The sequence below is a fragment of the Mastigoproctus giganteus genome, chromosome 10, assembly GCF_048544385.1.
Source record: "Mastigoproctus giganteus isolate SK-2022 chromosome 10, ASM4854438v1, whole genome shotgun sequence".
Lineage (NCBI taxonomy): Eukaryota > Metazoa > Arthropoda > Arachnida > Uropygi > Thelyphonidae > Mastigoproctus > Mastigoproctus giganteus.
In genome coordinates this window covers 68,660,329-68,684,325 of record NC_143584.1, presented here as the reverse complement: position 1 = coordinate 68,684,325, position 23,997 = coordinate 68,660,329, and the positions used below count along the sequence as shown (strand labels likewise).

Here is a 23,997-nt window from a genome sequence, read left to right as displayed (position 1 = left end):
TAGTTAAGAAATACATAAAATCCAAGGAAGTGAAGCCAGTCGACATCGCTGGACAGTGCAGTGTCGAGTCAGTTTGGTGTGACATAAGCATTGGGAGATCAAAATTGAGAGTAGGAGTGTGCTATAGGCCTAATGACTCTGATGAGTATAATAAGAAACTGTACAGGGAATTAGAGTGGGCCAGTAAATCAGACAGTCTTATAATGGGGGATTTTAATTTCCCAGATATTGACTGGAATTTGGGGGCTGGTCACTCACACACTAGCATGGCTTTTGTGGATTTATTGGATGATTGTTTTCTACATCAGCATGTTCGGGAGGCAACTAGAGGGAGTAATACTCTTGATTTGATTATCAGTAGTGATTCTTCATGCATTAAGAATCTGCAGATAAATGAACCACTAGGTGGCAGTGATCACAGTGTGCTGAAGTGGGATTTACTCAAAGAGGTAACTACCATTAGGGGTAAAGACAAGGGTTATTGCTTTCATAAAGGCGACTACGATGGACTGAGACAGTATTTAAATTCTATACAGTGGGACCGACTGATGATGTTACCAACAGCAAATTCAAAATGGGAGGCATTCAAAGAACTTATCTTGGAAGCTACTAGGCTTTACATACCAACTAAGAAATATTGTTCAAGGTTTAGGCCTAAATGGATGTCAGATGAACTAATGAGACATGTGGCAGAGAAGAAAATGCATGGATACATATAAATTAATGGATGACATGGAAGCCTATGATAGATATAAGCTGGTCTGTAACCAAGTTACAAAGGAGGTTAGGCAGGCGAAGGCAGATTACGAGATATCTTTGGCAAGGGATGCAAAGAAAAACAGCAAAGAGTTCTTTACTTATGTAAACTCTAGAAGGAAGGGAGTGAATCAGATTGGTCCACTTGATATCGATGGGTCAACTGTTGATGATCCTGCTCAGGTAGCTAACAAACTAAATGAATATTTTGCATCGACATTCACACATGAGGAGTTATTCAGCGAGGGGAATGCCAGGGGTGTATTCAACTCTGGCAGTAAGCTAGAGAATCTTGTAATCTCTGAGAGTAAAGTGGACGAGAAATTGTTGAAGATAAACACAAGAAAGGCACCTGGGGTGGATGGGATCTATCCAGTTATATTAAAGGAGGCTGCAAAGGAAGTAAGCAAACCCTTAGCCATAATTATGAGAGCTTCCTTGGACTCAGGGGAGGTACCCACAGATTGGAGATTTGCAAATGTGACCCCAATTCACAAAGGAGGATCAAAGGCTGACACAAGTAATTATAGGCGCCTCCGTAGCCAGGTGAGAAGGAGCAGCAGTGCGTAGCACACGCTTCTTGATTAGACCGGGGTTCGAGCCCGTCACCACCAAATACGGAGGATGCGGAAAGGTCAGGGAATGACCACCGCATATTCCCGGAGCAATATGGCCTTAGTTGCTAATGCTCCTAAAAACCAAAAAAAAAAAAAAAAAAAAAAAAATAACAGTAATTATAGACCTGTGAGTTTAACTTCTGTTCCCGGAAAATTAATGGAGGCACTGGTTAAAGAAGCACTGCAGGATCATCTAGACAAGACTTCAGTTATAGCTTGGACACAGCATGGTTTTGTTAAGGGGAAGTCTTGCCTGACCAATTTGATTGGATACTATGATGCAGTCACAAAAGAACTGGATGCAGGGAATAACTTTGATATTATATATTTGGATCTTAGAAAGGCTTTTTATACTTGCACATGAAAGTGATGGTATATCAAGCTTAAAGTCCAAGTTTGCAGACGATACGAAGGTTGGCAGTACTAATGCTAAAAGCCTTTTCTGAAGAAAAGGCTTTTAGCATTAGTAGTGGCATATGCAAGAAAGCAAGTTTTTATACAGCATCAACCAAAAAAAAAAAAAAAACAAGCAATTCCCATTCACTTATTCATTTTCTCCAAAAGTTTGTCCAATTTTTCCTTGAATTTATATTGTTGAAATATAGCAACTGATCATCATTTTACCCTCAAGATCAGGATGGGCAACCTCCAGCCTGCAGGCCAAGACTGCCCCGCAAATGTGTGTGATCTGGCCTGCAATTGTTTTCAAAATATATATAATGAATGCCCCCCCCCCCCCCCCGAAAAATATATATCATTAAATCATGTTTAATGTAATTTTTATTATTATTCCAGCGACTGGCCGCCTGAGTATTGTTTAGCCTCTGAAGTTATGCTTATAGAAATATTAGTAAATAAAAGATAGTTGTGATATGGGACAAATACACAAATTTGTCACATAGCATTGTAGCTATGGCCAGTGTTGTCGTTTTAGTGCCTTTCATGCTAGATTTTTTTTTTTTTTTTTTTTTGTTTATCTGAAATGAAAAACTACAAAGACTAGGAATCATTTATTACTATGCTAACCAGAGACACATCTAAATTGCAGATCCTTTATCCTTGCCTTTGGTGTTTGCAACTGATCAGGGCATTGGGAGGAACCCTTCCTGTAATTAGCATTTATCGAGTGGTGTTCAGAGAGTGGAATAAACAGTGACCAGACAGAATAAAGTGTCTGCCTCAGTCACTCCAAAGCATGAAGTTTCCTTAAATTTATGGTTTTGAGGCTTATTTGCCATTTTTACAATAACAACATTCTGCCCTTGTCTAGGCGACTCCATAGCCAGGTGGGCAGGAGCAGCAGTGCATAGCACATGCTTCTTGATTAGACCGGGGTTCGAGCCCATGACCACCAAATACGGAGGATGTGGAAAGGTCAGGGAATGACCACCGCATATCTCCGGAGCAATATGGCCTTAGTTGCTAATGCTCCTAAAAACCAAATAACAACAACCCTTGTCTTTGTTTCTTACAGTCAACAGGACCTGGACTTTGAATGGCCATGAATAATAAACAGTGACTAGGCAGAATAAAGAGTCTGCTTCAGTCACTCCAAAGCATGAAGTTTCATTAAATTTATGGTTTTGAGGCTCATTTGCCATTTTCACAATAACAACATTCTACCCTTGTCTAGGCACTCCATAGCCAGGTAAAAAGTAAAGTGCAGCCATTATCAACCCACTGCAGGATGAAAGCCTCCTCAACAATTCATGCTGAGGGAAATGGACCATAATCTGCCACGCTGGTCCAGTGCGGGTTGGCAGATCGACCGTATTCAGCAGTCAGGGGCTTGAACCCCGGTCTACTCAAAGAGCGTGTGCTACTGCACTCCCACTCTTGCCCACTCGGCTACGGAGGCCAGGTGGATTACCTTTTTAACCTTTTTATGTGTGTCTTTTCTGTTTTTGTTTGTGGTGGGAAAATTTGTTGCATAGTTACTTGTAGTAACTTGGGAAATGAAACAAAAGAATTTAGCCAATCACAGAGATTTTCATTTGCTTTATTGGCAGAGAAAGAAAATTCTGCAGCTGTTATCAAGCATCATGTACTATTATTCTACATTTTCAAGTTTCTCAGAGAAAGAAAAACATTGTCAACCAGCACTATTGCATTTTTTCTAACTTGTGATAGAAAGGCTGAAGATTTAAGTAAATTTATTATTCCAGTTTTTATTTGTTTATTTTACATGATTGGATCATTCACAAATTATGAATGATCCACGATGTTGGCAATCTTCAAACTTTGTCCAGTTTTGATACTGATATGATACTGATACTCAATGCTGTAGATTTATTTCTTTATTTTATTTTTATTTTTTACCATTCTTTGCATTTTGTTACAATTTGACAGAACTATTTGTAATTTTATTACTCTGATACAAGTAATTTTTTATTTTAAATAATAATAATAAAGTAAGTAGACGGTTGTTGGTAGAATTGCCATCCTCCCGGTATTTTATTTCTTTGTTCGGAAAAAGTAAAAATGAAAATATGTCCAGTATTTTTCAGAAATAACAGGTAATATGTTGAGCTTTTCTTTCTTTCTTTTTTTTTTTTCTTTGCTCTTCACTTTTTGGGGTTGGGAGGGAAGGGCAGGGCCCTTTACCTGTGTGTGCATTGGGGCCAATTTGTTCTAGTTACACCACTGGATTTACCATTTTATTTTTATGAAGGTACTTATTGAAACCCATCGCAATGCATAATTGAAAATCTAAGATTTTTAAGGTTTTATAAAATCTTTTGAAATTATAATAATTTTCAATTTAATTTTTTTTTTTTTTTTTGTCTATGAATGTGTTTATTAAAGGTTATGGGTTACACCATGTAAACAGAGAAAGGTAGATTTAGAACGTCTCACTTTCAAGAAAAGTCGACAAATGACTAATTTTATGATAGAAAGAATAATAAACCAACGTGTTTAATTTGTTTAGATGTGATTTTGGTTAACAAAGAACATAATATCAAAAGACACTATACAACTTAACATGCTAATTGTGATAAGTTTATGGAACAAGAAAGGATGATAAAAATTGAAAATTAAAAAAACAAAACGTTTAAAAAAAACAGAAAACACTATTTTTTAAAAATACATGAGTCAGAAGCTGCGGTGAAAGTAAGGTACATAACTGCATCAAAAATTGCAAAAAGTTCAAAGTGTTTTTCAGATGCCAAGTTTGTTAATGACTGTATGCTAGCTGGAATGGAAACCATATGGTCCGAAAATAAAAAAGAAATTGGAAACACAAGCTTATCGGGATGAACAGTAACAAGGTAAATTGATGAAATGTCAGCCAATGTAAAAGTCCTTACAACAAAAAATTTCTGATTTTGGTTATTATTCGTTGGCTTTTGATGAAAGCACTGATTTGGTAGATACAGCTCAACTATTTTTATCAGAGGAGTAGATAGAAATTTTAATGTAACAGAAGAACTGTTATCTTACTCAACTTAAAACAACAATGATGGGCAAAAACATATTTAATAAGATAAAAGAAGTTATGTTAGAATTCAAACTTGAATACAGTAACTTAATTGGAATATCCACTGACGGCATATGAGATCTATGGTAAGGAAGAACAAGGGTGCCTTGGCATATTTGAAAATGTGATGAACGCTCTTGTAAAATGCATCAACAAAATTAAATCTAAATACTCACTTGGTCATCGTAAATTAATGAACTACTAAAAGATGTCGAATCTGAGTATTCCAATTTGACTTATTATTGCGAGTTCAATGGTAATCGAAGGGAGCAATGTTAAAAAGATTTCACGAATTAAAAGACCAGATTAAACTGTTCATGGATCTCAAAGGAAACCTTGTTTTGGGATTTTTAGTGGTTATCACTTCGTTTGAACGAATTAAATGCAAAATTGCAAAAAAGAAAACCGAATAATAACTGAACTATACAGAGCTGTGCAAGCATTCAAAAATAAATTGCTACTGTGGCGAACCCAATTTAATAATAATAAATTCTTCAACTTCCCTACGTTTAGCAGTTCATACAAGAATACTTATGAAAAGCAAAAATTTATTGATATTTTAAAAAATTTGCATCATGTTTGAAGGAAGATTCATTGATTTTGCCGATAAAGAGACATTCATTGAAATATTTTCATTGCCATTCACTATACCTGATATTAACAAAATTCCAGATAAATATCAAATAGAAATATTGGAAATGCAAGAAAAAATAGAACTGAAAATGAAATTTATGGAATTATCTTAACGTGAACTTTATACAAATTTGAACTGAAAAGAATTTCCGCAGGTGATAGACAATCCAAAGAAAATTCTGTTGTTATTTGGAATCACACACAGATGTGAAAAAAATTTTTCAAAAATGACATAAAATCCAAGTCCCCCAAATTTCTGACATAAATTTAGAAAATACTCTGCGCATTGCTACTACAATTATCGATCCAGATATGATTCACTGATAAAAAATAAACGGTATCAACCCTCTCATTAAATATTATAAAAATAAAATATTGCAATTTTGTTACTGGAATTGTATTTGTATTTTGTTACTATAATTGTATTTTTATAATTTTATTTTGAATATGTATATCATTTTTATTGTTAATAAACTTAATTATATGTACCAGTATGCATCTCTTTTTTTTGTCCTCACCTTTTCCCATTATTATATGGTGTCAGCATTTTTATTGTTTTGGCATGCAATTTTTAAGGCTGGATGCCCTTCCTGATGCTAACCCTCACCCTTTATCCGGGCTGGGGATATGCGGTGGTCGTTCCCTGACCTTCCGCATCCTCCATATTTGGTGGTCAAGGGCTTGAACCCCGGTCTAATCAAGAAGCGTGTGCTACGCACTACTGCTCCTGCCCACCTGGCTACGGAAGAGCCACCAGTATGTATCTCCCTATACATTAAAAAAAGTTTTCCTCCTAGTGATATTTATTCGAGCCAATGGGAGAAGAGAGCGAGGCAATTACGTCACTATAAATGCAATTAATTATTGACGGCTACCTCCATAATGTTCACCAACCTCATGCTTCACTGTCTAACGTTTGATGTTCCATTGTTAAAGTTTTTATATATTAATGAATATTGTATATTTGTAAATACAGTAGTTTAGTATTTTGTAAATATTTTTAATACAGTAGTTTAGTATTTTGTAAATATTTTTAATACAGTAGTTTAGTATTTTGTAAATATTTAAAATATTTGTATAGTTTATAAATATTTCAGTTAAATATTGTAGTCCTGCTCTTTGGTATGCAATGATATTCCTCATGCATTATGTAACCCGAAGCAAACAGCCTTTTCCTAAGTGACCTATGTAAACGCAGGTAAATAATTACATAGTGATTGAATACTGCACACTACAAATGCACAGGTAAATAATTCAGATTATTTCCTGATCAGATATTGATCATAGTGACTGTTTTTTGTCTGGCGGCACTAGGGGTCTCCCCCAGCTCCGTGTTTTTACTCTGTTTAGAATACAATACTCTGCATAAGGCCAGGGTGTGTGTGTGTGTGTGTGTGTGTGTGTGTGTGTGTGTGTGTGTGTTTTGTAAAGTATTAGTGTGGGTTGTGTTGTTCCTCTGGCCACTTAGCCTGGGGGCCTGTGGAGAGCCACTAACACCTGTAGCTTCCATCACCACCATGGGAAGGTGGGCCAGAACATGCTAGGAGAGAAGAAAGCTCTGGCAGGGTGAACCCCGGTGTAACCTATGCATCCAAGGAGAGCCCAAAAAAAAAAAAAATTATTGGAAAGGAGATAATGGGGAGATAGGAGGCGGGTGGGATAAAAGGGGCACTCCTCTGATCTGTTGAGGCACTCCTCTGATTTGAAAGGGGGAGACAGTAAGGGAAACCCCTGGTACAGGATGCCCATCCTGGTCCAGACGGTGGGAGTTGAAAGTGGTTGGTAGGGTGAGCCATCACTCAAAGGGGGAGGGGGGCACCCAGGGTGGGCAAAGGACACTCAGCCACCCTAGGTGGTAGGAATAAAAGAACATAGGGAACTAGATTCCTATGGTGGAGCGTGCTTTTTGCAGCTCTGTCCCGCACTGGCCTGGGGTTAGCCTAATGACCAGTGTCAACTTGGATAATCGTGGGGCCCCTGAGGGCCTGCATTGTCTGTCCAGTGAAGAGGCTAAGATGGAGCATGCAATTAATAAAAACTTTCATTCACTCAATATTCACACAATTTTACTTTTTATAGTTTTTTCTTACACTTTATTTTCTTTTATATATTAGGTTAGATAATATCAATTAGTGCGCTTGACAGGTGTGTCTTTTATGTAGAAAAGATTTGACTTATTCTGTCATACCTCTGCCCTGCTCACTTTGCCGAGCAAAGTGAGCAGGGGGGGGCAGAGTCCCTAGTAAATATTAAAATAATTAACAGAAAACTGTTTATGACATTTTTTATTTTATTTTACACCATTTTAATAATTCTAAAAATCAAGGAAATCTAAACAAAAAAAATATTTGGCCTGCATGGCCTCACAGGAATTTTATTTGGCCCACCATTTAAAAAGGTTGCCTACCCCTGCTCAAGATGATGTCCAATGAGTTGGATATGAATAAGGAGACAATTTGTGAAATTCTGCATAAAATTTAGAAATATAGCAAATATAGAAACTGTTGAAATATAGCAAAGTTCTTTCAAATATGAACATTATTAAAAGTGTTAATTTAAGAATATTAAAAGTGGTAATACCTGTAAAAGCTTTTCTTGTTTCAGTGAGTTTTTTTATAACCTGTTTTTAAAATAGAAAGCAACATTAATTGCTTCTTATTTTAAAATTGGTCCTTGAGGTTGTCACAGACATTCTCTCAGATAGGCCAGACAAGCTTTACTTGCTACTTGGGAGTCTAAAATGCTGATGGAACTGATATTCGGGTGACACTCAAGTCAAGTGGACCCAATTTCAGTGAAGTCCAAACGGTCTGTGACAACCAAATCCTCTGCTCACGATGGTGGGACTGTTAGTAATCCTGGGTGTAACCTCCATGCACAAGCACACGGTGGGTGACCACCCAGGTGTGAACCAATGTAAGCAGGGATCGAGGTGTGGCGCCCACACCACATGGAGGAATGCTGCCCCTCTGTGTTACCAGGCAGTACTAGGTGGTAGATAACTCTCATCAACCAGTGCAATACCACAACTTTGCTTATTGGAGGCTTGAAGTGGTGGAACCCATGTTTAGTCTCCAGAGCCAAGTTCTGGTCAACCCTTTCCCATCTCTTCCATCATGCAGTATGATTGATGACTTTTGAGGTTATGATGAATATCGTAGCGAGATCCAAATTTCCTTGCATTTCAAGGGTACAGCTCTAAAACGGTGTTTGCAGGCCGGCCGCTAGTTAGCACACCGGACTGAACCTATTGGTAACTCTCTAGGAGGCTTCCGGATCAGCTAGTGGGGTTTGGCAGACTGCAAGTGCTACCTCTATTCTGCCAGATAGTGACTGGAGGGAGTCCAAGTAGTGTATATGTGATGGGCATTGTCGAGGCCACATTATGTCAAGGATCTGGGTATATTCTTACCATGTGTACGCCATATCCAAAAGTTTCATTACTTCATACAGAATGTCCCACCCACTTTTTCTTACCATTGAATACACCAAGAATTGTCAAACTAATAGAGTAAGCTTATCTGCAAAAAGATCTAAACCTCCCAAACACTTCCTAATTCATTTCAAAATATACGTGGTCTCAATTCTAATCTGAACGATGTGCATTTCCACTTGCAGTCCGCCAAACCCCATGTACTTTTACTCACAGAATCTCAGTTATCGGTTGATTCAACTACTGCTCATCTCAGTTGCCCAAATTATTTGCTGTATGATTCCTTTTGCCTCAAAGGTGGTACTTGTGCATATGTCCGTTCCGATATTCGCTGTAGAGACTTGGTAATTTGGAAGCTCCTCTTGTAGATCTTCTCTGGCTTAAAATCTCTCTACCTCACCGTGTCAAATCCATTTGTTGTCTCTACTGTTCTCCGAACTCCATTAATCACTTGGAACTTTTTGACTACCTCTCTTTGCAACTTGACTTTCTCCAGTCCAACTTTCCTAACAGTGAGGTAATTTTCCTTGGTGATTTTAATGTTCACAACTCCAGCTTGCGTCCGTTTTCTAGTCACACCGACCCAGCTGGTCGAGATGCCAAGGCTTTTGCAATTACTAATGACCTTGCACAGATTGTTCATTTACCTACAAGAATACCGGACAATCCTAACCATACAGCCAACATGCTTGATCTTTTTCTCACAAACAACTCTTCTAAGTATACAGTTGCAGTGAGAGGTCCTTTAGGCACCTCAGTTCACAACTTGGTGATTGTCTCTTCTCCAATGGAGCCTTTATCTCATGGCTATTCCCAACCTCGTATTGTTTGGCATTACAAGAATGCAAAATGGGATGACCTGCAAAATTTGTTTTCTTCTTTTCCTTGGTCGGATTACTGTTTCAAAACTTCTAATGTCAACGTTTGCTCAGATCATGTCAGTGAAATTATTCTTGCAGGAATGGAATCCTTTATCCCACACTCCACTTTAAAATCTCGTTCTTTATCTAAACTTTAGTTTTCCAATAAATGTGCTAAGGCTATTCAAGAGAAGAACATTGTATATCGTAACTGACTTGTTTCTAATTCTTCAGTTTCATTTTCTGCCTATACCAAAGCTCGCAACAATTGTAAAGCAGTTATTAATCAGTCCAAACTAGATTTTGAACAGGCTGAGAGTAGAAAACTTGCTTCTTGCCCCAATGGTAGTCGAGCATTCTGGTCTCTTGCCAAAGCTATTAACCGAATTTTTTGCCCATCTCCGCTCCTACCTCTGTCCAAACCAGATGGTTTTGTTGTCACTTCAGCCAAGGATAAAGCTGACCTTCTAGCATCCCATTTTTCTTTCAAACATATATTAATGATCTTGGTAAAAGACCTCCCACCATTCAGATATATTATTCACTCTTTACAAATTGCAAATCCGCCCTACCATGGAATATTGTTCCCACAACTGGGGTGGTGCCCCCAAAACGTCTCTCTCAGGCTTCTTGATTCTGTTCAGAAGAGGGCAGTTAGATTAATTAATGATTCATCTCTAACAGAGTCTCTCCACTCGCTGTCTCATAGACGTACTGTTTCTGCTGCATGCCTCTTCTACAGATACTTCCATGGGTACTGTTCTTCCGAATTGGCTTCTATAATTCCCTCTCTCTCTTTCAAAACAGGCCGAACACGTGCCGCCACCAGCCAACATCCATTTACTGTCCAACTTCAAACTCACAGAACCAACTTTTCATCTTCCTCCTTTATTCATTCAACTGCCATTTTCTGGAACAACCTTCCTTCATACGTATTTCCTGAAAATTACAGTCTACAGAAGTTCAAGTCCAATGTCAACAAATATCTTATTTCATCTTCTCAACCTCCAACCCAAGCACTGTACTAAGTACTATAGGTTCTAATACCTCTCATGTTTAGGGTTTACATAAAATAATAATAATCAAAAGTTAAAGATATTTGAAAAAAAATCATTTTAAGGACTTTTAAATTTAAAAATATCTAAATATATTTTAAATTTAAAAATGTTGCTGTTTTTGTCTGTTTTGATTTTAGTTCTGAAAATTTTATATAGCCTCAGAAGAATTTGGTATAACAGAAGAACGGAAAGAAGATAGTACAGAACACTCATCTTTTGTATATAATCCTTATACATCATTATCTCTTGGACAACAGCGTCAGCAGCTTCCTATATTTAAGGTATCTTTTCTGTATGTCTTCATTTTATATACATCTTTTATTTACTTAGACCAGTTAAGTAAATAGAAGAGGTGTTTAAATCAGATTTCTTTGTTTAGAGATATAAAGGTTTAACAGATTTTGAGTTAAAACATTGGTATAATGTGTCAAGGGTTTTAATACTTTGTTGAATATTATATATAAAAAAAAGCTTTCCCTAATGGCTCATTTTTTTTCAGTTGCAAAAAAAAGTGGATACCCATTTCAATTTTGACCTTTACCAAACTCTCTGCCTTGGCTATATTAAGAGGTAGTTTATTAAAATGATCTGTGACTTGCTGCTTAAAGATAAACTTCATATTTTACCTCTGTGGATCCTGATTCTTATTTCTATTCGTTAAGAATGGACTCCCTCTACCCCACAACCTTTCCTTCATCCTCTCTTTCTTGGAACATCCCTAGAACTGTTTTTCTTTTTTTTCTCTTTTTTTAGGTGCAGCCTTGTACATGATTATGCTATTCCAGGTGTGGTCTTACCATAATCTTATATAAGAAATATCTATATAATATCGGTGTAGATACACCATAGATTGTCTGCAGTACAAGGGTACCTGCCCACCCACTGATGATAGGTCAATAGCTTTGAAACGGTGCCATCTGGTTGGTGGTACTCACTGAGAATAAGTAACAATAGTCTTCTCTATTAGTGAAGCGTTACTTATTCGAGGTAGTGCAATACCATGGAAACTCATTGTGAAGGAAGAGCACAATATGAGATACAAAGCAAATGATGCCTCCCACACTAACATCATAGTTTCTTAAGAGTTATCTTTGGTGTATCTACACCGATATTATATAGATATTAAACTCTTACTCTTAACATATTATGCCTTGTTGCATTTAGTTATTTTAAATATATAAGAAATATATTTAATCTTTATTCCAACTTGCAAAAGTATATTACTGGTGTGATTAATTATTAATAAAAATCATATGTTTTCGCAGCTGCTTATTTGCTTATTTACATTGCATAGTAAACTTCAAGTCTAAACGTGTAGGAAACCTTGAGTCATTTTCATTCAGAACCACTAATTCCTCTTCCACTATGTAAGTTACTTTTGTGTTTTTGTTTCTCGAAGACAAGACCATATATTTAGCACAGTTGTAACCTTAGTTAAAACCTGGGTGCACCTTCTGTTTTTTGAATGATGTTGTAACTGGCCAAATTATTTTGGAGTTGTTACATGTATCTTTGTGGTCTTCGTCAGTAACCATTGTCATAATCTTTAAATCATCAGCAGACTTTGGTAGCTTTTCCTCTGTTATCCCATCATTAGCATTAAGGAAGATTAGAAACAAGAGCTCTGAAAATTTTAGGACCCAATTTGCTATGTTAGTTCACCCTGAAGAAAGTCCATTCGACTACCTCCATTTTCTGTTATTTAGCCACTACCTCCATTTTCTGTTATTTAGCCACTACCTGATACATCAAAGGATTTACTGTATAACACACTTTGCTTCAGCTTATACAGTACCTCTCATGGATGTCCATATTGAAAGCTTTACTGAAATCTATTATGAAATGCAACTCCAGAAGCTGCAATTTGCAGATCTTAAGCCTTTCTTCATAAGAGCACCTCTTTGTTTCCTTCACCAGTCTTGTTGCCCTTCTCTGTACTTGTTTTATCAACTCTACCTCCTTCCTAAAATGAGGCTTTCACACCTGTACGCAGTACTTAAGGTGTGGCCTGACCATTGCTGGTGAAGACATCAAAGGCAGATATATTGTTGGGATATCAGAGACGTGGTATCACACAGAGATAAGGAATTCAGAATTGGAATTTGGGATTCTTACAATGGGATCAAGTGATGATGTTACAATGTGTAAAGAAAGGATAGAAAGGGATAAGGGGTAATGCTGTTAGTTACGAAATATGAAATCTGAGGAAGTGCATCCGACTGACATCGGTGGACAGTGCAATGTTGAGTCAGTTTGGTGTGACACATATGTCGCACTTAAGCACTGGGAAAGCAAATTTGAGAGTAGAAGTATGTTATAGGCCTAATGACTCTGATGAGTACAAAGAACAACTGTACAGAGAAATAGAGTGGGCCAGTAAATCAAATTGTCTTATAATGGGAGATTTTAACTTCACAGATGTTGACTGGAAATTGTGGGTTGTTGACTCGCACACTACCAAGGCTTTTGTGAATTTATTGGATGATTGTTTTGTACAGCAGCATGTTCGAGAGGTAACTAGAGGGAGTAATACTTTTGATCTGATTATCAGCAGTGATTATTCATGCATTAAGAATCTGCAGATAAAGGAACCAATAGGTGCTAGTGATCACAGTGTGCTGATTTAGGAAAAAGGGAAGAGTTTTTGCTTTTGTAAGGTTGACTACCATAGTCTCAGACAGTTTTTAAATTCTTACAATGGGATCAAGTGATGATGTTACCAACAGCAAATTCTAAATGGGAAGCATTCAAGGAATTAATTGTGGAAGCTTCTAGGCTTTTTGTCCCAACTAAGAAATACTGTTCAAAGTTTAGACCTAAATGGATGTCAAATGAACTAATGAGACTCGTGGCAGAGAAGAAAAATGCATGGATGCATATAAATTATCAGGTGACACAGAAGACTATGGTAGATATAAGTTAGTCTGTAATCAAGTGACAAAGGAGGTTATGCAAGCAAAGGCAGATTATGAGAAATCTTTGGCAAAGGATGCAAAGAAAAACAGCAAAGACTTCTTTTACTTATGTAAACTCTAGAAGGAAGGGGATGAATCAGATTGATCCACTTTATATCGATGGTTCGATTGTTGATGAACCTGCTGAGGTAGCATTTAGGCATGAGGAAGTCTGTAGGGAAGTGGAGGCCAGAAGCTTATCAAACTCTAGCAGGAAGCTAAATGATTCTGTAATAACTGAGAGCAAAGTGGAGGAGAAATTGTTGAAATTGAACATAAAATAGGCACCTGGAAGTGGAGGGGATTTATCCAGTTATAATAAAAGAGACAGCAAAGGAAGTAAGCAAACCGTCAACCATAATTATGAAAGTTTCCATGCAAAAAGGGGAGGTCCCCATGGACTGGAGATGTGCAAATGTGTTCCATATTCACAAAGCGGGATAAAAGGGTGACACAAGTAATGACAGACCTGTTAGTTTAATTTCTGTTCCAGGGAAAATAATGGGGTTAATGGTTAAAGGAGGACTGCAGGATCATTTAGACAAGACTGCAGTTATAGTTCAGACACAGTGGATTAGTTAAGAGTAAGTTTTGTCTGACAAATTTGATAATTATAATATGATGTGGTCACAAAGGAACTGGATGCAAAAAATAATTTTGATATCATTTACTTGGATTTTAGGAAAGCTTTTGATACTGTTTTACGTGGAAAAGTACTGTGCAAATTGAAGCAGTATGGCATTAAAGGCAAGTTGGTGCAATGGATAAAAGGATGGTTGAGTGGGAGAAGACAGAGTGGTAACCAGTGGACACTGCTTTATGCGGACTAATGTTATTAGTGAAGTCACTAATAACATTAGTCCTTCAGTATTTGGTGCTGGGCCTAATGTTAGCATTCGCATTAGTAGAGGCACATTATGCAAGAAAGCAAGCTTATACAGCATGAGCAAAAAAAAAAATCACTTCCCATTTCACTGATCCATTCATTCCAAATGAGTGTCTAGTTCTGCCTTGAATTTATTTAAGCTACCAACTTCCACAACAACAACAGATGGAAGGTTGTTCTAGCAACCCGCTGACTAAAGGCAAACTACCGCACATTTATTCTACAACTGTCTTTCCTCAGTTTGAGTTTATGTCCCCTCAGGTTTGTAATCTGAGCAAGAGGAAGAATCCCATCAGCATTGAGCCTTCTCAATCCATTGAAGGCCTTATACACCTCAATCAGATTATCTCGCAGGTGCCTAGTCTCCAGAAGTTGCAATTTGCAGATATTAAGCCTTTCCTCATAAGAACACCCCGTTGTTTTCTTCACCAGTCTTGTTGCCCTTATCTGTACTCATTATAGCAACTCTACATCCTTCCTAAAATGAGGCTTCCACACCTGTATGCAGTACTCAAGGTGTGGCCTGACCATTGCCCTATACAAGGGGATAATCACCTTCTGATCCCTGCTCACAAAATTCCTGTTTATCATTGACAAGACCCAGTGACCTACTCTGGCAGCTTGTCTGCACTGTCCTTGAACTTCATATCTGACTCCCCAGTCTCTTTCATTCTCCACTGTCCTGAGCATGACACCACATAGTTGGTACATTTCTCTGGGGTTACTGCTACCCATATGCAGTACTTTGCATTTGTGCCTGTTAAACTTCAGTTGCCACTTCTCAGCCCATCTGCCCAACTTTTCCAGATTGTGTTGCAGCAGCATACTTTCATTACTGTTATTAACAACCCTGCCAATCTTTCTATCATCTGCAAACTTTGACATTAAGCTTGATATACCTTCATCAATATGATAAATCATTGATAAATATACAAAACAACAATGGACTACATGGACTAATAACATTAGTCAATGTAGAGCAGTACCCATTGATTACTAGTCTCTGTCTTCTCCCATTCAACCATACTTTTTTCCACTGTAGCAACTTGCCCTTAATGCCATACTGCTACAATTTGTACAGTAGTCTTCCATGTGCAACAGTATTAAAAGCTTTCCTGAAATCCAAGTATATGATATCAAAATTATTTTTTGCATCCAATTCCTTTGTGACCACATCATAGTATCCAATCAAATTGGTCAGACAAGACTTCCCGTTGACAAACCTATGCTGTATCCGAATTATCACTGCTGTCTTGTCTAGATGATCCTGCAGTGCTTCTTTAACCAGTGCCTCCATTAATTTTCCTGGAACAGAAGTTAAACTCACAGGTCTATAATTACTTGTCAGCCTTTGATCCTCCTTTGTGAATTGGGGTCACATTTGCACTTCTCCAGTCCATGGGGACTTCCCCCGAGTCCAAGGATGCTCTCATAATTATGGCGAAGGGTTTGCTTACTTCCTGTGCTACCCCCTTTAATATAACTGGATAGATCCCATCTACCCCAGGTGCCTTTCTTATGTTTAGCTTCAACAATTTCTCCTCCACTTTGCTCTCAGTTATTACAAAATTATTTAACTCTCTGTTAGTTTGATAAACATCTGGCTCTCCCCTCCTTGAATAACTCCTCATGTGTGAATTTAGGTGCAAAATTCTAATTTAGTTCAGCGGCTATCTGAGAATGATCATCTAGAGTCAAACCATTGATATCAAGTGGACCAATGTGATTCATCCCCTTCTTTTTTTATATAAGTAAAGAAGTCTTTGCTGTTTTTCTTTGCATACTTTGCCAAAGATTTTTCATAATCTACCTTTGCTTTCCTTACCTCCTTTGTGACTTGATTATAGACTAGCTTGTATCTATCATATGCTTCTGTGTTGCCTGACAATTTATGTGCATCCCATCCATTTTTCTTCTCTGCCATGAGTCTCATTAGTTCATCTGACATCCATTTGGGCCGAAACCTAGAGCAGTTTCTTAGTTGGAAAAAAGAGCCTAGTAGCTTCCAAAATTACTTCCTTGAATTGTTCCCATTTAGAATTTGCTGTTCATAATATCATCAGTTGGTTCCACTTTATAGAACCTAAAAAATCCTTGAGACCACTGTAGTTGCCTTTATGAAAGAAAAAAACCTTTTCCTTTACCCCTGATGGTAGTTACATCTTTAAGTAAATCTCATATCAGTACACTGTGATCACTGCAACCTAGTGGTTCCTTTATCTGTAAATTCTTAATGCAGGAATAATCACTGATGATAATCAGGTCAAGAGTGTTACTCCCTCTTGTTGCCTCTCTAACCCTCTTGTTGCCTCTCTAACATGCTGTTGTAGAAAAAAAAAATCATCAAATAAATACACAATGTCTTGCTAGTGTGCGAGTGACTCAAGTTCTTGTCTATATCTGGGAAGCTAAAATCCCCCATTATAAGACACTCTGATTTAGTGGTGCACTCTATTTCTCTGTATAATTGTTCATTGTACTCATTGTTGTCAGTAGGTCTATAACAAACTCCTACTTTTTTTACAAACTCCTATTTTTGCTTTCCCTGTGCTTATGTCACATCAAACTGACTCAACATTACACTGTCCATCTATGTCAACTGGATGCACTTCCTTGGATTTTGTGTTTCTTAACTAAGCATAACCCCTCCTCCCTTCCAGTCCTGTCTCTCCTTTCTGTACACATTGTACTCTCCAAATTCCAATTCTGCATCCCTTATATCTGAGTGGCACCACGTCTCTGATATCCCAACAATATCTGTCTTGGATGTGTTTAGCAGTACTTCAAATTCATCAGATTTATTTACTATACTCCTAGCATTGGCATTCATGCAAGTATACATGCACCTGTTCTTACTCTTACTTACTCTAACACAGCCCATTTATTTACTTGTTTCATGACCCCCAGCAGTTCCCAAAATCCCCAGGAACTGGCTTTCTCGGCTGCCATTCCAATAGAAGCAGTGCAAGAATCATTTCCACCTCTGCCAGCAGCTACTGTTAACCTATTAGTCTGTGAATCCCCCCCCCAAAGCTAGCAGTTTTCTGACCCACCTAACATTGCCTCGATAGCATCAGCAAATATTCTTGCACCCTTTCTATTTAAGTGTATCCCATCCCAGTAGAAGCAATTTCTCCTGTTAACAAGCACAGACAGAGCTGAGAAAAATTCTATCCCATAAGCCCTGCACAGTCTCTTCAGGGCCAAATTGATTGACAAGGCTCTCATCATATATTCCCTCCTATCTTGTCTGGGCAGGATTGCAGACACTCAAATTTAACCCTAACTCATGACTTTTTTTCAGCATTGACCTGTAGTTGCTTAGTAAATCTGCAGATCAACTACACTTAATGTCATTAGTGCCAACGTGTATAACGATATCACCTTTTTTCCCCTTAAAAGATAATATCTGCTCTACAATGTCATCAACTTTTACTCCTGGTAGACATACCCTGGTCCTATTCCACCTATCGTTTTTGCATTATATATTTTCCGTTTCCCTGACAGTTGAGTCACCAACAATAATTAGCTCCTGTGGGACCAGTGCATTCTGCTCTGAAGGTTGCTGCTGTGTTGCCTGGTGCATAAGAGTGTGCTTTGGCATTGATTTGGGTAGCTGAGAACTTGATGGGCCCCCATTTTAATTCCTTCGAAGGCATCCATCCGACTCTTCAAGCTCTCATAGAAGCCCATCAGAATGCTGATGGGCTTCTATTTGCAACTAATTTCTTTGGAATTAGCACCTAATTTCTTTGCATTCTCTGCACCTTCCTAGCACACCCAAAGACATTCTCATGGCTAGATCTTGTCCTGTTCGAGAGACATCTGTAAACAAATCGCATTTTGAAAATTTTTTTAGACTGTGATGCATTGAAGAATCATCCTCTATGGTTCTCCCAAGAACCACAGCACTTTCAGTACTTTGCACAAGTTGCTTTGCTGCTCTAATCTTGAGCATGATTTCTGTTAAAATACGATAAAAATTAAAAGGATTTATAAATTTAATTGATTAATTGCTAATACTATACTAAGCTAACAGATTCCTACTACAGTGCTGTGTATCGAGCTATCTAGTTTTGCCTTATGCCTTTCATTATCAATTTGTGATATATGTAATGCTATTCCGTACCGATACTACACAATGGCGGCGCCTCCGTAGCCAGGTGGGAAGGAGCAGCAGTGCGTAGCATACGCTTCTTGATTAGACCGGGGTTCGAGCCCGTCACCACCAAATACGGAGGATGCAGAAAGGTCAGGGAATGACCACCGCATATCCTGGAGCAATATGGCCTTAGTTGCTAATGCTCCTAAAAAACAAAACAAAAAAACACAATGGCGGCAAGTTTTGAACTATACAACTTTACCGATACTAAGTAATAACCCACAAAATATCTTTCTAAATTCAAAATAAACTAAGTATCATAACTAGGAATCTAAAGCTACTTCTAGAAAATAAATTAATATTCCAATTTAGTCAATAAAATGGTAAAAATTTAAGAAAAACTTCTCTTTTAGCTGGGGCTGTAAAAATGGTTCCAGCCGTGTTTACGGCTAATGTTTTCTGTATTTATCAGTGATATCGATGCAGGTATATCAGGGTTAATGTCTAATTTTGCAGATATATATGAAGATATATATGTCATTGATATATATGAAGGTTGGCAGGGTTTTTATGACAGTAATGATAGCATACTACTGCAGTAGTATGCAGTAGTATGATAGCATACTACTGCAATAGGATCTAGAAAAGTTGAGCAGATGGGTTGAGAGGTGGCAACTGAAGTTTGACAAATGTAAAGTACTGCATATGGGTTGCAGTAACACTAGAGTAATGTACCAACTGTGTGGTACTACACTCAGGGTAGCAGAGAATGAAAAGGACCTGGGGGTAATTGTGTAGTTAGATATGAAGTTTTTTTAGCAGTGCAAACAGCCTGACATCATTGACAAGACACCATGAGCTACAGAAATTTTGCAACAGGGATAAAGAAGAATGCTGTAAAAATTGGAGCAGTATGGATAAAGGGATGGTTGAGTGGGAGATGACACAGAGTGGCAGTCAGTGGACTTTGTGGAGTAATGTTATTAGTGGAGTTCCCCATGGTTTGGTACTGGGGCCCTTTGTTGTTTTGTATATTCATTAATGATATTGATGAAGGTTTATCAGGCTTAATGTCCAAGTTTGCAGATGATACAAAGGTTGATACAAAAGATGATACAGTAACGACAATATGCTGTTACAACTGGATCTAGATAAGTTGGGCAAATGGGCTGAGAAGTGACAACTGAAATTTAACAGTGACAAATGCAAAATACTGCATATGGGAAACCGTAACTCAAGAGAAACGTACTAACTGTGTGGTACTACACTCAGGGAAGTGGAGAGTGAAAAATACCTGGGGGTAATTGTGCTGTTAGATGTGAAGTTTGCTGAGCAATACAGACAGACTGCCAGAGCAGGTCATGGAATCTTGTCAATGATATATAGGAATTTTGCTATCAGGGACATGAAGGTGGTTATCCCATTGTACAAGGCAGTGGTCATTCCACACCTTGCGCTGTGTGTACAGGTATGGAGGCCTCATTTTAGAAGGATGTAGAGTTGCCAGAATGAGTAGAAAGAAGGGCAACAAGATTGGTGAGGAGAACAAAGGGGTACTCTTACCAATATAGGCTTAAGTTCTGCAAATTGCAGCGCCTGGAGACTAGGCACATGCAAGGTGATCTAGAATAGATTGTATAATATACATGCGGAAAATTGCCTTTAGCCAGCAGATAGTGGATTGCTGGAACAGACTTCCATCTGTTGTTGTTGAAGTTGATAGCTTAAATAAATTTAAGGCTGAGGTGGACAGGCATTTGGAGTGAATAGATGGGTGAAATGGGAGTTTTTTTTTTTTTTTTTTTGCTGATGTTGCATATGCTCACTTTCTTGCATGGATTGCCTCAACTAATGCTAATGGAGACAATTGTTCCCTTGTTCTTCATATCTTACTGCATTACCCCCAGGTTTCTTTCACTCTCCACTTCCCTGAGTGTATTACCTTGAAAACTGCATACAGGTCTGGAGGCCTCATTTGAAGAAGGATGTACAGCTGCTGGAATGAGTACAGAGAAAGGCAACAAGATTGTGAGTAGAACAAAGGGTTGCTCTTACCAAGAAAGACTTAAGTTCTGCAAATTGCAGCATCTGGAGACTAGGTACCTGCAAGGTGATCTAATTGAGTTGTATAAGGCCTTGAATGGTTTGAGCAAGCTCAATACTGATAAGATTCTTCCTCTTGCTCAGCTTACTCACCTGAGAGGACATAAATTGAAATTGAGGAAAGACAATTGTAGAATAGATGTGCAGAAATTTGCCTTTTGCTAGCGGGTGGTTGATAGTTGGAGCAAACTTCCGTCTGTTGTAGTGGAGGTTGAAAACTTAAATAAGTTCAAGGTAGAACTAGACAAGCATTTGGAGTGAATGGATGGGTGAAATGGGAGGGTGCTTTTTTTTTTTTTTTGCAGATGCCATATAAGTTTGATTTCTTGAATCATATGCCTCTGCTAATATTAATGCTAATCAGTCATTATTTATAACTGCAACTGTCTTGTGATCTATTTTATCATAGCATTAACCAAATTGGTTAGTCATGACCTCTCTTCTGCTAAACACACATATTTCTTTAAGAGTTTATTTAATTAGGTGGCTTTGTATTGTCTCCTTAAACATAGATTCCTTGGCAGATGCAAATCTCACCAAGCTATAGGTTTCTATCACCTGTTTAGATCATCCCTTATGTGTTGGAGAAAACATTAGCACTTTTTCAGTCCAAGGGAGCTCATCCTGTAGACCGGTGTTTCCCAACCTTTTTTTTACCATGCTCCCCTAAGTCTTTCTAAAATTCTGATGCCCCCTATGTAACATATACAATATTTTTTATATTCAAAAATTGAATTATTCCCTAAATGAAGCCTAATTACAACTTGTTCAGGACACAAGACTTAGGTTTTAGGAAGAAATCATTAGGAAATTATTAAGAAAAAACAGTAAGTAAATTTTCAAAACATATAATAGACAACTAAAATTCAAGTACAAAATAATTTATATGAAAGATTTTTCTATAATATTTTAATTTTTAGTAATTATTATTTAATTGTTTAATAATTTCAACATTCCATGTGAAGTCACTTCTAGATGAGTGCACTAAATTTAGTGAGACCCTTGTGCTTGATGCTTGCCACAGAGAGATTTGCCTTTTATATTGGGCTCCAATTTAGTCAGCTTCAGTCTCAAGTCTCCCCGTTTTATGATATCCAGTCAATTTCTTTTCTTTAGTAACAAATCATTTATGGCACTAAATCCACATTCAGCTAAATATGAAGATGGAAAAGGTAACAATAGCTCTCTTGCAAAGTTGGTTGAATTTGGGTATTTAATTTCTGTTTCATCACAAAGCCATGCTATCGCTCCTTTTCTATTGAATAAAGTTTTAACTGACTCATCATTTTGCATTTCTGAGAGTTCTTCTTGGTACTGCATTGATACATCAGACAAATCCACTAACATTGGTTGCATCATCCAGGTTGGAAAATCAATTTGTTTTAAATCAGAAAACCTTTCTTTTAAATCAGCGGACAGAATTTTCAGATGATCGACAATAACAAGTACAGCGGTATCAGTCACTTCACATTTTTGCAGCCAACGAAACTGTTCAAAATTTTTGTTACAAATATGTTTTTGACATAATTCAATAAATGTAATTAAACCAAATATCCTCGCTTTTGCATCGACAAGAGTTTTATTTGTTCCTTGAAGTTGTTTATTTAATATATTTAGTTTTTCAAAGATATCGGCTAAATAACTCCCAAATGTTTTACCATCGACCGTTAACAGATGCTTCATTTCAGGTTTGTCACTTAAAAAGTCACTAAGAGTATCAAATAGTTCCATAAATCTTTTCAAGCAGTTCCCTTTTGAGAGCCACCTTACTTCAGTGTGAAGTAAAAGTTTCACATGGTCTGCATTTTGTTCTTCACAAAAAAGCTTGAAGAGATGCTCACATTTGGCATTAGCTTTAATAGCATTGACACACTTTATAACTGATTTTAGAACTTCATTAAGAACAGGCGAAATATTTTTAGCTACCAAGTTTTCCCTATGAATAACACAATGCACAAGAAGCATTTCTGGATTCTCATCTTTCATCAATTTTAAGCAGCCATTTTTCTTGCCCATCATATTAGGAGCACCATCTGCAGCACAAGATGTTATATTTTTCATTGGTATATTATTGTCATCTAAGTAATTTTTTAGCTTATTATATATATCTTTGGAGGTAGTGGTGCTCTCTAATGATTTACAGAATAACATTTCTTCAGCAAAATTACCTTTATCATATATCTTACATAAGTTATCAGTACGGCTTCACTGTCTCTCAAAGTTGATTCATACATTTGCACTGAGAATTTTCTTGTTTTCAGCTTTCCAACAAGTTGTATTTCAATATCTTCACTCATTTCATCTGTTCTTCTGCTAACAGTATTGTTATTGAGTGGCATAGCTTTCACGTCTTTGTCATCTTTTTCCAGAACTGTTTTAAGAGGGCACCTCCAGTCAGGTGGGAAGGAGCAGCAGTGCGTAGCACATGCTTCTTGATTAGACCGGGGTTTGAGCCCGTCACCACCAAATACGGAGGATGCGGAAAGGTCAGGGAATGACCACCGCATATCCCCGGAGCAATATGGCCTTAGTTGCTAATGCTCCTAAAAACCAAATAACAAACAAACTGTTTTAAGAAATGCTGATATTGATGGTTTGATTAAATTCTCTCCTATAGTATGATTTTTCCCAGATTTAGCAATGAGTAAAGAAATTTCATAACTAGCCTCAAGAGTACGATTGACAGTTGCAGTATGAGCAATAAACAGAGACTTTAATGTTGCTCTTTTTTCAAAATTCTTCTTTAAAGTTTGAAAGTAATTTAAATCTAAATTTACATGAGCATTATGTTTCACCTTCAAATGCGCCTCAAGACGACCTTGCTTCATTGATTCGTTGGTCAAGCATTGTTGGCATAAAAGACAAAAAGGTGACCGTTGATCGTGGACAGCTGGATTGCCAAACCTATCCAAATAGGTTTGGCAATCTCAGATTAAAGTCACAACGCCCAAATGAGTACAGTCACGACACCCAAATGAACGCTTGTATAAAAGGAATTACCTATTTCATATAACATGCAGAGTTTGCGGTAGGCTACAGTAGACAACCACTTTGCTTGTGCATTGCGCATGCCATAAGCAATCGTCTAATACAGTACGTACGATTCCTTCACTAGGC

General features: G+C 37.5%; 1 protein-coding gene across 3 annotated transcripts in view; it reads left to right on the top strand.

Moving 5' to 3' along the window:
• Positions 1-23,997, top strand: part of LOC150079071 (putative ATP-dependent RNA helicase DHX35) — a 427,459-nt gene that overhangs the window by 32,918 nt on the left and 370,544 nt on the right. For all 3 annotated transcript variants that reach the window (XM_090383587.1, XM_090383586.1, XM_090383585.1), the window contains exon 2: positions 10,992-11,116. In XM_090383587.1, coding sequence (XP_090239713.1) covers positions 10,992-11,116 — 125 coding nt within the window. The remainder of the gene's footprint in view (positions 1-10,991; positions 11,117-23,997) is intronic.